At 49.4% G+C, this 13,108-nt stretch overlaps 1 protein-coding gene across 1 annotated transcript; it reads left to right on the forward strand.

Annotated features, from left to right (window-relative positions):
* The first annotated feature begins 1,575 nt into the window (after positions 1-1,575).
* Positions 1,576-2,532, forward strand: LOC102573859 (olfactory receptor 6Q1). The gene is given in 1 exon segment (XM_014597144.1): positions 1,576-2,532. A coding segment is annotated over 1 exon segment (957 nt).
* The last annotated feature ends 10,576 nt before the right edge of the window (positions 2,533-13,108 follow it).

The following is a 13,108-nucleotide window of genomic DNA, read 5'->3' on the forward strand; positions in this document are numbered from 1 at the left end:
TCCAGGAGTTGTGGCCATTACTCCTAGTTTTCCCCTCAGGTGCCCTGGTGAACAGTTGCTCACCAAGCCCTTGATATAATGGTAAGCTGCTACCAGGTCCCCTCTCAGCCTTCTTTCTTTAGCCTAAAGAATCCCAGATCCCTCAGCCTTTCCTCATATGGCTTGTTGTATAAAACTCTGATCATGCAGGTGGCTCTTCTTTGGACTCTCTCAAGCTTGTTCATGTCCTTGTTAAAGTGTGGTGCCCAGACTGGGTATAGTACTCCAGCTGTGGTCTCACCAGTGCTGAGTAGAGCAGAAGAATCACCTCCTTGGTTTTGCTGAAGATTGATGCATGCCAGAGTATTATTTGCCCTACTGGCTACAGCATTGCACTGCTGGCTTATATTCATATTGTGGTCTATTATCACCCCCAGGTCCCTTTCATTCATGGTGCTAGTCAGCTTGGTGCCGCCAAGCCGGTAGGTGTGTTGGGGGTTGCTTGTTCCAAGGTGGAGCATTTTACATTTCTTGACATTGAACTTCCTCTGGTTCTGTCTCGTCCAACTTGCCAGCCTGTCTAGGTCCACCTGTAACTGTAGCCTATCTTCAAGCATGACCACACTTCCTCATAACTTGGTGTCATCCGTGAACTTGGCCAGTGAGCTCTTCACCCCCACATCCAAATCATTAATAAAGATGTTGATAAGTACTGGACCAAACACCAACACCTTCAGGTTATTTAACCTTTTCAGGTTAAATAACCTGAAAAGGAAAAAATAAGATGTTTTTCTCCAGAGCTCTGGTTCCTACCTGAAAGACATGATCCAATACCAGCCCAGCCGTAGCTGAGCAGCAGTCAGATAGCCCAAGGATGGGGAACAAAAAGGGGCCATAGGGCAGACAGCATCACCATCCCTGAGGTCTTTCACTGATGAGACTAATCCCACAGAAAGAAACAAATTCATCTCGTGGTGTGAGGCCATCTCAGAACAGCTCCTTGTAGCCTCAGTCACCTTGCAGTGCCATTCGTACCACAGAGCAGTAGGGTAGGGTTGTGACACCCCAAATTAGAGCCCAATTTTGATCTAGTCTACATGGGGATGAGCTGGGTCAGGACAGTGTAAGTGGTGCCATGGTGAAGAGGAAGACCTTCCAATAGCCCATGAACCCCAAAGTGGGGAGGGTTCCTGTTGAATAATGATTTTTTAGTCTCTGTGCTGTGCCAGAACGCAGGCGGTACCTAGGATCACGGTGCTGGCATTATACAGACACAGACACCAGGTGCTGGCAGTCCACAGGCCTCTGGACTTTCAGCAAGACACAGGCCTTCACTATGGGCTAGGTTGGCACTACCACTTCCATGCAAGGGAGACTTCATAGTTCATGGGCCCCATGTAGAAAATTGCTCCTCTTGAGGAACAAACCAAGGGTCTTGCTGCAGACTGCTCCATAGCCTGAGCTTGTGCATTCTCTCTCTTGTCCAGTGCACAGAGGACATGGAGGCACTTTTCAGCCCACCAGGTTGCTGTGAGGAATGCTGGGCCCATGGGACAGTGACTGCTGATACCTGTCCTGGTCATCTTGTCTCCACAGATGCAGCCTCCCTCCAAGAACTTGACACTGGTGAAGGAGTTTGTTCTGGTGGGGTTCTCAGGGCTCAGAAAGGAGGTGTGCCTCCCTCTTTTCTACCTCTTCCTGGCCATGTACCTGCTGACAGTGGTGGAGAATGGTGCCTTGGTGCTGGTGGTGGCCACAGAGCGAAGACTCCACACCCCCATATACTTCTTCCTAGTCCACCTCTCATGCCTGGATGTCTGGTACACTTCACTCACTGTGCCCAAGATGCTGGCTGTCCTTATTGGCCCTTGCAGCAGCAGGTCCATCTCCTACCAGGCTTGCCTGGCCCAGCTTTATCTCTTCACTTTCTTGGGTGCTACTGAGTGCTTCTTGCTGGCGACCATGGCCTATGACCGCTATGTGGCCATCTGCATGCCATTGCACTACCAGGCTGTAGTAAACAGGGCCACCTGTGTATGGCTGGCCAGCAGCTCCTGGCTGGCTGGGTTTCTCAGTCCTGCCCTGCCCATCTACCTCATGGCAAGGTTGACATTTTGTGGCCCCAACACTATCGATCACTTCTTCTGTGATGCCTCACCATTGCTGGCACTCTCCTGCTCGGATAGCTCCTTCAAGGAGATGGTTGACTTCCTGGTTTCACTGGCTGTACTTGTGGCCTCCTCCCTGGTGATTGGGGCCTCCTACATCTGTATTGTCTCCACAGTGATGCGCATCCACTCTGCAGAGGGGAGGTGACGGGCCTTCTCCACCTGCGCTGCCCACCTGGCTGTGGTGTCCATCTATTATGGGACACTCTTCTTCATGTATGTCCGCACCAAGGCAGCCTCGACCACTCAGCTCAACAAGGTGGTATCAATCTTCTATGCCCTAGTCACACCCATGCTCAACCCCTTGATCTATAGCTTGAGAAACACAGAGGTAAAAGGAGCCTTGCAGAGAACTTTCTGCCGTGGGAGGTGGAGACAGGGCTGACAGGCAGATGGCTCCTCTCAGGACTCAGACTTGTTCTCTGAGCAGTACACAGGTTAATCCAAATCACTTCAGGTTCTCATGTCATCCCTCAGGTTCATAGCATATATTCCTAATACTCTTTGCATTGTTTTATGTTTCACACTGAGTGATTTTCATGCCTCACTAATAATGCCAGTGCCAGCTGCTGGTCCTGACAAATTCTCTTCAACTCTTTTTGGATCATTACAATGATCCAGTGAGGTATCTAATAGTTCCCCACATTCCCCTGCTCTAAACCTCCTCTCTCTGGTTCCCAGCACCCAGTGACCACTCCCATTACCTGCAGAGTCCTGTCACTGTATAACCTCCTGGGATTTCCAGCCTCCTTCCAACTTCCCCCTCCCTACTCTTGCAAGCACTCAGCACGATACTAGATAAATTCTCTCTTCCTGTTCCCAGGCTGGCTTTATCTGATGGGGTTCAGTGACTTGTGTTGTGTGTGCTACAAATGCTGCTCTGTACAGTTCCATGTCTTCTCGTGTCCTGCCTTTCCTAACTGACTCACACATCCTATTTGTACTATGGTCTTGGATGCGGGCTGGGTTTTAACAAGAGGTATGTAAAGTGCTATCCCACATCCAGAGATGGAGCCCCTCTCACAAGCCCATAATGAAGGGGGGCTAAAGAGCTCTGTTTATTCCTCAGTCTTTGATTATTCTTATGACAGCTTGTATGAGTACCATGAGAAAACTGTTCTCAGTCTCTGTGTCTCTGACTGTGTGTTCCCATGTGTGTAGGTACAGTTTGAATGACACACTTAGAGAGCAAAAGAACTCACGCTGACTCAGGTTAGTGGGCAATCAACAGATTTTTTGGCAGGTAGACAACACAGGTCCACCCTAGATGCTCTTCTTTGTATAGAGAATGAAATGTTCATGGGAGGAAAGACCTGAGATCATGTTCCAGCTGAGTGCTTTGACCTCTGCCTTCTGGCCCTGCTCTTCCCAGAAATTCCACCCTGGGGTCAAGAAAACTGAGATATTCATATGAAATGTTTTGAAACACTGACTGTTCTGGCAAAAACTCTTTCATCTGCAAATTTCTGACAAATATGAACCTGGACACCCCTCCCTCTGGCCTCCCCATGGACCTACCCCTAACTCCTAGTTGGTGCTCTGCTGTCTTACATGAATGTGACATTTAGGACTAACTGCCTGAAGCCAAGACAGTTACTTGTGGGTTCAAGCTCTGCGTCTCGTGGTAAATAAATAAGGTCTTGGTCACAGCTGAAAGAAAACCATCAACAGTGACTGGCACCTTGGATTGGTCCCATGGGAGTGGCTGGCCTCAGGGCTTGGAATAGAGCACACAGGACCTTTCCTACCACCAGTCTAACTTTACCCTGTGTTGGTACTGGATGAAAGTCCATATCTTCTCTGTGTGATTTGTGCCTTGTGCTCTAGGAAGGTCTTTAGGGCTTTCCAGCTCAGCAGCCATAAGTGAAATGAGTAAAAATGGCACTTTCTTCCCATGGGTCTTTCACACCATATAAATAGTAAGTTAGGAGAGAGGGTCTTCCAACAGCCATTCTAGCAGCACAGCATTCTTTGTTGAGCAATAAGCAGTTAATCTAGAAAGAGGTCCTCAAGATTTTTTCAGATTTATTCCTCAACCAGCATCCCTGTCAGCTGTCAGATTATTGATCCAGCTTCTCCCAGATGGGGGACTAGAAAACCTTCATAAAACCAGTGATTTCTAGGCAAGGAGCCTTACCTCGAGGCATTACTTATATATCCTATTTTTCTACTCATTCCTCAGGGAGCATGTGTATATTGTATAGATAAATTCCTCCCCCAAGACATATACCTGTTGCTCATGCCAAGTGTTATTGTTGTTTTACAATTATATTTAAGAAATGTAGAAATGTATATTTTCATGATCTTACAGTCTTCCAAACAGATAAAATGTAAATCCTCTCTTCTCAGATGTTCTCTTACTTTAATCAAGGAGGGACAAATATCAATCTCTGCATGAGATTCTTACTAGGCAACAGCCTCCTGGGAATGGGTTATTTCTGCTAAGGATTTTTTCCATCTGAAATGTAAACAGTCATTGTTTGGGACTGCCACCTTTACCCAAACCCACATTGAGTTATGCCACCTCTATGGCTAATTGATGCACATACTAATTCAAGTGCAAGCCAGGGTTTCTCTGAGGTATAAATAGCTGTTCTGCGGTTGGGGCATGGGGGGCCGGGTGGAAGGTTAGAATTTTTTGACACTTTATGCGGCAAACACTTCATTGTCTATCTCATCATATTATAAAATACAAAAATAGACTCATATATCACTCTATAAATAAAGAACAAACATCACAGGAAATTCAGAAAAGCATCTATGCATGAAACATGACTATGCATGAAACATTGGGGTCAGACTCAATGATCTAATAGGTTCCTTCCGACCCTAAAATCTATGAAAAAAAATATGAATCTATGACAAACCCAAAATCAGTCCTGCTTTTGGATGAAATCAAACATTGTGGTTGGAGAAAGGTCTGTCTTGTACTCGTGAGGGAACTCAGCTCCTGCTGTCTTGTGAGACTTATGACAAGAGAACTAGAGCAAGTCATCTGCCTTACTGATTAACTGGACATGCTGGTTTGAGAACTTCTACTTTCATCAAGTGTTGGCAGCCCTCCATGTTGAACTTCTCTGCTCCTTAGTCCAAAGAAGACCTTTAAGTAAGGCCACAGTTCAGCAATTGTTAGTCTAGTCTAGTATAGCAGGGAAAAGCCTGGCACTGTGCAGGCAGGGTCAGGGTTTACCTGCTGGGGCCTAGTCATGCCCCCTCTCAACTCAGCACTCTGGAAGGGAAGGAAGGGCTCTTCTAGCACCTCCCCCCATCCCCTGGCTTCTAGCCTGAGCCGCTGCAGACATGCACCTGCATTTCCTCACTCCAGAGGGAATGTCTGTACACTTGCAAATCAGTTCAACCTTGGCAGGTTAGACTAACTTGCAAAGATTGAATCATTTCAGCTCAGGCTTTTACATGTCTGTCCCTAGCCTCAGGGTTATTGGTTGAACTTATGCATCACTTGCAAGCACTTGCCTGCAGTTACCATGAGCACCCAGCAGCATGGATGCAGGCCAAAAGTGCACAAGCTCCAGTGCCTTCCCACAACTCGTGTGAGGAAAGGAAACAATTTCTCCCACAGATTCCTGGGGTGCACTACTGATCCTCTGCCACTAAGGATAATAGGTTGCACCTCCAGGAGTCTGACTACCATAAATGGGCTTGTTCAATGCTGGCATAGTATCAGGACCCAGTCCCAAACCTAGAGGCTCAGGTACTGAGCATCAGCTCAATTTCCCATCTACCCACAGCTCATGGGCAAAGATAGGATGGCAGGGAAAGGGGCCCCTCTGGGAAAAGGCCTTCTACTGCTGGCCCCTGATTGGCTCAGTGGTCCCAGCTGCTGATTGGTTCTTTTCACCTATATAAGGCTTCAGTGTTTCCTGTCAAAGCTGTCTAAAAATGCAAGGCTTTTTATTTATTTTTGTGTTGACTTTGAAGTATGCTGTTGTCTTCTTGCACCTATATTTTGATTCCAGATCTGACAACCTCTTGGGACACTACTCAAAACCTTCTGCTATTTCAGCTTAGTTCCAACTTGGACTGTTTGGAATTTGGCTTTCCCAGGTACCTGATCCAGCTTGCTCCCTTAATGTGCCTTGCCTGCCATTTTAGCTTTGATTTGAGCCCTGACCCTCTCACTTTGACCCAGCTACCTCTCAGACATCTAGCTATTGCAGAGGTGGGAAATTATTTCAGCTGGATGGCCACTTAATGAGTTGGGTGAGCTGTCAAGGGCCTCACACAATCTTTTAAAAGATATCATTTTAACAATATTATAGTATAGATACAAAACAAATTATATATTAAAAAGCAAACATCTACTTAACATATTTTAATTTTATTTAAAAAAATAATTGTTGTCCTGATCTTAGGGGAGGGGGGGAGGATGGGGGGCATTGAGTAGTGTATGTAAAGGCAATTGCATAATAGCTCAAAATAAAGTCTAACTCTTGTATATTGGAGAGGAGTATATGTGCATGTGTGACAAGGCTGCCTGCACACTAGGTCACAGGAGCAGCCAGGGGTGGGGAGAGGAAAGGAAGGGCAGCAGAGCTCGCTCAGGCAGGGCGGTGCAGGTGCGTTCCACTTGCTCCCCCACCCCCAGCCAGTCCCTGGCTGCCCCTATGGCACTTTGCATGGGGCCAATCCCTGCCCACTTCCACCCTGGACACCCCACGCCATGCTCCCACCCGTACCCACTGGACAGTTCTGGCCTCAGCCCCAGCCCCAGCCAGTGCACACAGCTTCCCAGTAGGGCTGCTCCCAGTGCAACTGCAGCCACCTGGCTATTACTCAGCTCCCCCCACCTCCAGTGGCTCCTCCTTCTCCTTCTCCTTCTCCTGCCATGCCGCTCCATGTGTGGGGGAAGATGCAGCCAGGCAGCTCCTGCCCCAGCACGAGACTCCAGCTCCAGCTCCCAGCCACCTTCTACCCACTCTATCCACCTGACACAATGAGCAGCTAGGTGCAGGCAGCCAAGTAGGTGAAAGGTGCCTGGGAGCTGAAGCTGGAGCCCTGCACACTGGGGCAGGAACTACCTGATTGCAGCTTTCCCTCTGCCTGTAGTTGCGCAGCAAGGGCAGGAGGAGGAGGAGCCACTGAAGGCAGGGGGAACTAAGCAATACCCAGGCAGGTGCAGCCACAGCCCTGCTGGAAAGCTGTGTGTGCTGGCAGGGGCCAGGAGGTCCAGGTGGGAGCATGGCATGGGCTGCCCCAAGTGGAGTATGGCAGCAGCCACAGGCCACATCCAGCCCACAGGCCGTGTTTTGCCCACCCCTGGACAAAAAATATTAGCCACTTGGCACACCACCCATGCCTCTGCATGACGCACAGACACAGTAGCATGAGGGGTATTTTATAGAGTGTCTCTTTTCACCCAGTGAAGATGGAATGCCTGAATACAAGTATGTACCAGCCATTGGCACGTGCTCCCTAAAGGTTCCCTGGCTATGTGTTGAGGTTGCTAGCCCAGCCACAGTCCCTGCTGTCATGTCTGCACTGGGCCATGGCCTGGCCTGGCTTGGGTGAGCTAACTCAGGTGCCCTAACATATGTTACGATCACCATGGCATGTTGCTGTTCTCCCTTCTTTGCAGATCTAAGTTTGAAAACTTCAGGCCCCAGATACAGAAGAGGAAGCAATGAGGATTACCAGCTCTGTACCCCTTGCAATCTGGATGTTTCTGCTCTTATGATATCTAAGCCACTCTTGTGTCTGCACTTCTTTGAACTCCCTTGTGAGGCTGCTGCTTCAGCAGTGAGTGAGCTGCCCCCTCATGCTCTATCTCTGTAGCAGAGGGGAATCCCATGGGAGCAGGAGGTACTTTGCAAACATCAAAGGTCTAAATACTGAGAGAGAGAGAAAGGAGTGGTTGTGCTACCTCTCTCCAACATGATCTCCATCCATGCTATTCTAATCAGCTCTTAGGCCAAAGCTTTGAGGTCTTGATGCTCAGGGGAAGGGAGGGTCCAAGACTTTAATAGAAGTGCCCCAGTGAATGGGACTAGGGAACAAGGACAAGCCCCTGCATTGTTATGAATATCAAATCTGGAGCAAGCTGTCTGTGATGAGACACTGTAGAGCTGCTGTTACTATGCAGAAAGGTGCTTAGTAGATATATCTACAGACCCAGAGGAGAGGCAGTGATTGAGATCCAACTCTGGAAGGCTCTGGAAACAGCACTACCCTGCTATGCTAGCAGCTGGAGTGATGTGCCTGAGTAGGTTTCAATCCAGTCAGCACTGGTCTGGCCAGCAGAGAAACTTATGAAGAAGAGAGTTCAGCATGAGCTGCAAAACTTGCCCAAGTAGGTGGGTAAGCAGTTCAGTGTTTAACCAACACTGAGCTCCATGCTGTATCAAAGGTCAGTTGGGTATGTCTGCCCCTGTTCATCCACAATTGGGTCTCACTTCAGTACCCCTAGCAGCATTCATGCCTACAAGACCCTACAAAGGTCTGCAAGTTCCTTTCTCAGTTTGGTAAGGTACAAGATGCGCGCACACAGTTAAATGCACCCAGAGAGCCTGGCTGTTCAGATACAAAGCATCTGGAATCATGTTCCAGCTGTACATATGATACCATATTCTCTGCCAGAGTTGGGTCTTGCAGCCCTATTGACCTTGCTAGAGCCACAAAGCTGCCCGGTCCCCATAATGCTGTGCTTCTCTTCTGAGGTAGACCGTGAGGGTCATCAAGCATTGGAACAGGCTACCTAGAGAAGTTGTGGACTCTCCATCCTTGGAAATTTTCAAGTGCAGGTTAGACAGACCCTTGACTGGGATGGTTTAGACAGGGATGATCCTGCCTTGAGCAGGGGCCTGGACTAGATGATCTCATTAAGACCCATCCAGTTCTACTTTCCTATGATCCTGTGTGGGCTGGGCCCTCCCAGCAGCAGATTGAGGTCATTCTACTGAGATGTCATCCTCATTCCCTGACAGGGACAGAATTCGGATAGTGAAAGCAGGGGTGCAGATGCCTTGGTACAGCATCACACATAACATAACACGTATTTTTCTCCAGTTAAAAAGAAAATGGAAGCTTTACTAATATGCTAGGGGCCTAGCAGTACATAATTTAAAGCCTAAACAATATAACTTTATTGGAATGTGCACTAATTTGTTAGGTTATACATTATTTTTTTTAAAAACTAGGCAAAAAAAGAGTCAAACGATATTGTGTCATGGGTCCTGTTGTCATTATAGTTAAATTGGCATCTCTTATTCAGTTTCATTAAAAAAAATCTAGTTTTCTGGAGCATCTTAACAGTCCTCCAGTACTCCACTGTGGGCATGTCTATATGTGCAACCTTAAGGCAACATAAGGCAATTAATGTCACATTAGTCACCATATTAAAGGCACTTTAAGGCACATTAAGAGTCGGTCTACATGTGCCTGTCCTCAGTGTACCTGAAATATGGTGACTTAGAGCTATCTGGCACTAAATTTGATACCTGCAAATGTATGCAAGAGTAGTTCAGGCACCACATCTCTCCTGCCTGGAGGGAGAGGCACAGGGTTGCTGGCTGGGTAATGCAGCCCTGCAGGGGTGGGATGCCTCACTGCCGACCTGGAATTCAGGTGCCTTTAGAAGCTGGCTCTGGGGCTCTTGCCCAAGACAGCAGGTGGGCTGAGGCTGGATCTGACCCCAGCACCCAGCACAGCTTTTCCTTCTGCAGCCACCTCTGTCCTGGGCAAATGCCCAGCTTCCCTGCCAGCAGGACACTCCTGGAGGCTCTACTTGGCTGAGCTCAGGCAGGCTGGTCACAACACGGGCAGGGGCTCGGCTGCAAAAGCACCCACTGCTTACCCTTCCTGGCAGCCCCACTCTTATCTGCTGGGGAGGCGGGAACAGGAGAAGCCGGTTAGAGGCTGGGATGGGGGCGTTGTCCAGGGTGTTGACCAGGGCTGGCTGCAAAGCCACGTTAACATGCCTTAAGGTGTCCACGTGTAGACACATGACTAAATCCCCTTAAGGTGGATTAAGTTTAGGTGCACATAAACTCAGATGTAGGCACACCCTATCAGTCATTTCTATACCTGTGTGAATATCACCACACCTGAGATAAGGTTTTTAGCTGTGAAACAGAAGAGAGACATTACCAGAAGTAACTAACAGGGAGCAACATTGCAGAAGAAAGGGTAGTTTCAAAAGTCAAAAATTAAAACCATTAAAAATGACAGAGGGTCATTAACACCTGTAAAGTGAAGAGAGATTAGTGGGAATCAGGGAAATGATAATGATTCATAAATTCAGTTGACTCCTTTAGCACTGCCTGAATAAAATATCACTGCCCCCTCCCCACTTCCCAGGCAGTTGGTTGTAAACTTTGGGTGGAACGGAAATCAAAGGGTGGGGTGGTGCACATGCACCACTGCACCCCCCCCCCACACTTCTGACCCTGTTCCCTGATATACAGTGAGGTCACTATCATGAATGACTACCATCTGCCTGCAGTTAATGGAGGGAGCCCTTGTACACTCTACCATGTGTTATCTGTGCGTGGGTGATGCTCACTGTTACCTCCATCTTCTGTGGCTGAGAGCGAGCCCCCAGCCCCAGCCTCCCTAGAGTCCTAGTGCAGCTTGATTTTCTATCCATAAAGATCCCTCCTAGGCCCCTCAAAACATCACCACTTGGCTGGGAGTGGACCAGAGGGTGGTCAAGGTCTGTCTCCATGAAAAGAAATCCCAGTGGACTTGGGGATATCTATGGCACCCTGACTAAGACATCTGTGGCCACCCCCATCCCCACAACCCATGAAGGTTCCCATCCCATCTCACCAAGCACCCCCCAGCACAGCCACAATCCCATTGCCTGGAGGAAGGGATCCTCATGGAGCGTGCTGCCCAGGCTGCAGGTGAGGAGGACCAACCACCCTTCCATGGATGGACAACTGCTCTGGTGATCAGTCTCGCCCACATCTCAAAGAAGGTCTTGTTTCAGGCACAACCACCACAATCACATATCAGTATGGGTCCACACCTGTTGTGGTGGGGGGGTTGCTAAGCCCAGCCATTGAGCTGATGGTGGCATCAAAAGGGGAAGGTTCTCCCCTCATAAAAGTGCTGTGCTTTTACCCAAAAAATCCTTATGAAAATCCTTCACCAGCACCTCCATCCACTGATTCAGAGTTTGGCTGCTGCATACACTGCCCTTCACCCTGGGGTCACACATGGTGGCCAGCACATGGACTGTACTGGACCGCAAAGAATCAAGTCATTTCCTGATGCCCTGCTTCAGCCACTTCACCAGTGCCTGCACGTCTGGTGACAGAGGCTTGCCCCAACCAGGAACATTGATGTTCTGGAAGCTCTCCATTTGGCTCTGAAGTTCCCTCACTACAGGGATCACCTGGCTAAGGAGGTCATTGGCAGCACTGAGGGTCTTGATGGCTTTGAGGAAGGGCTTGAGGACCACCAAGATCTGGGAGATGGTATCCCACTCAGCTCTGTTGAGGGGGCTGCTGATCCCAATCTCCCCGAGCAAGGCCACCTCATGGATGGCCTTCTGTTGCTTCACCAGCCACTCAAGCATCAGCTATAGGGAGTTCCACCAAGTCTCCACATCCTGCATGCTTTTGTGCTGCAGAATGTGTGATGCTCTGGTGGAAGCAGCCTGCCACCTTCCTGCATTTTGAAATGAGCTTGCTGGTGGTGCTGGCACCATCACCAGCAGCCCTGTTCCCCTCCGTGGCATCACTGACAACAAGGCGCAACTTGTATACCACACAGCAGATGCCAACAAAGTTGGCATCACGGACCATCTTGACCATATTGGCCCCATTGTTGGTGACCATGAACCCGCAGGTGAGCTCACCCTGCCCAGTGAGCCACCCCTGCACCAAACGGTTCATGGCCCCCCATGATCTCTGTTACCATATGGGACTCATCCATCACCTCAGCTTGAAGGAGAGCCCACCAACAGCCTGACTGGTCACACCAGTGCCCTGTGAGGGAGAGGTAGGCATGCTTGCCACCCCAGCTGCTCCAGATGTCTGAGGTAAAGTGTAAGGCCACCTGCAGACCTGCCTTGTGCAGCTCCTCCCTGAAGTACTCCCTGCATGCCTCATACAGGGATGGCACCACTGTCCTACTGGAGGTGGTGCATGTGGGCACTTGCTATGATGGGGCCACGAGCGCCATGAACCACCTGAACCCTGGCTGCTCAACTAATGAGAATGGCTGGCCATTGACAGCAAGCATCTCCCCATCGCTCTGGGTGATCTCGCTCACCCTTGCAACGCGCCCTGCTTTCTGTCCACCTTTCTCCCACTGTGCCAGGGTGGCCTGCCTCTGCTTTGGGGGGACAGGGACTTTGGAGCAAGAGGGGGACTTCCCTTTTGGTATGCTCCTGCTGGTGCCAGACTGAGGAGGAATAAGGGCAAAGGGGTGGTGCCTGCGGAGATTCATCAGCATCCCCATGGTACTCATATGTTTTGTTCCCTTGCCCTAGCTTATTTTGACTTGGCAGTGCAGGCAGATAGTGTACATGGGATCATCTGCCAGTTCAAAACGATCCCAAACCACACTATCCACTCAATTCTGGGATGCGGGTGCATGTGTGGATGCTACTTTACTTTCCTCCTCCTCAGCAGGCGGAGGCACAGCAAGAGGAGGATCAGACTCAGCTGAGCCACTTGCCTCCACCTCTACATCAACCTCCTCTGAAGTGCCTTCTGGGAAAGAAGACTTGGCTCTAGGAGAAACTTGAGGGGCGTTCAGCACAAACTCAGCTGATTCCCTCTCCTTCCCCAGAATTTTCCTTGCTAGGGCACTGAGATACAGATCCAGTGCCAGCTCTTCCTCTGGCACTGGAAGGCTCAGTATGGGAAGTGAAATGGGGGTGGAGTAGGCTGCTAAGCTGGTGCTGGTGATGGTGCTGCTGTTTGTTGTTGTCATCATGGTGGTGGTGGCGGGGTTATGACTGGTGCTCATGGAGGGATGCAGTCTCTGGCACA

This window comes from Alligator mississippiensis, chromosome 2 (assembly GCF_030867095.1).
Source record: "Alligator mississippiensis isolate rAllMis1 chromosome 2, rAllMis1, whole genome shotgun sequence".
NCBI classification, from domain to species: domain Eukaryota; kingdom Metazoa; phylum Chordata; order Crocodylia; family Alligatoridae; genus Alligator; species Alligator mississippiensis.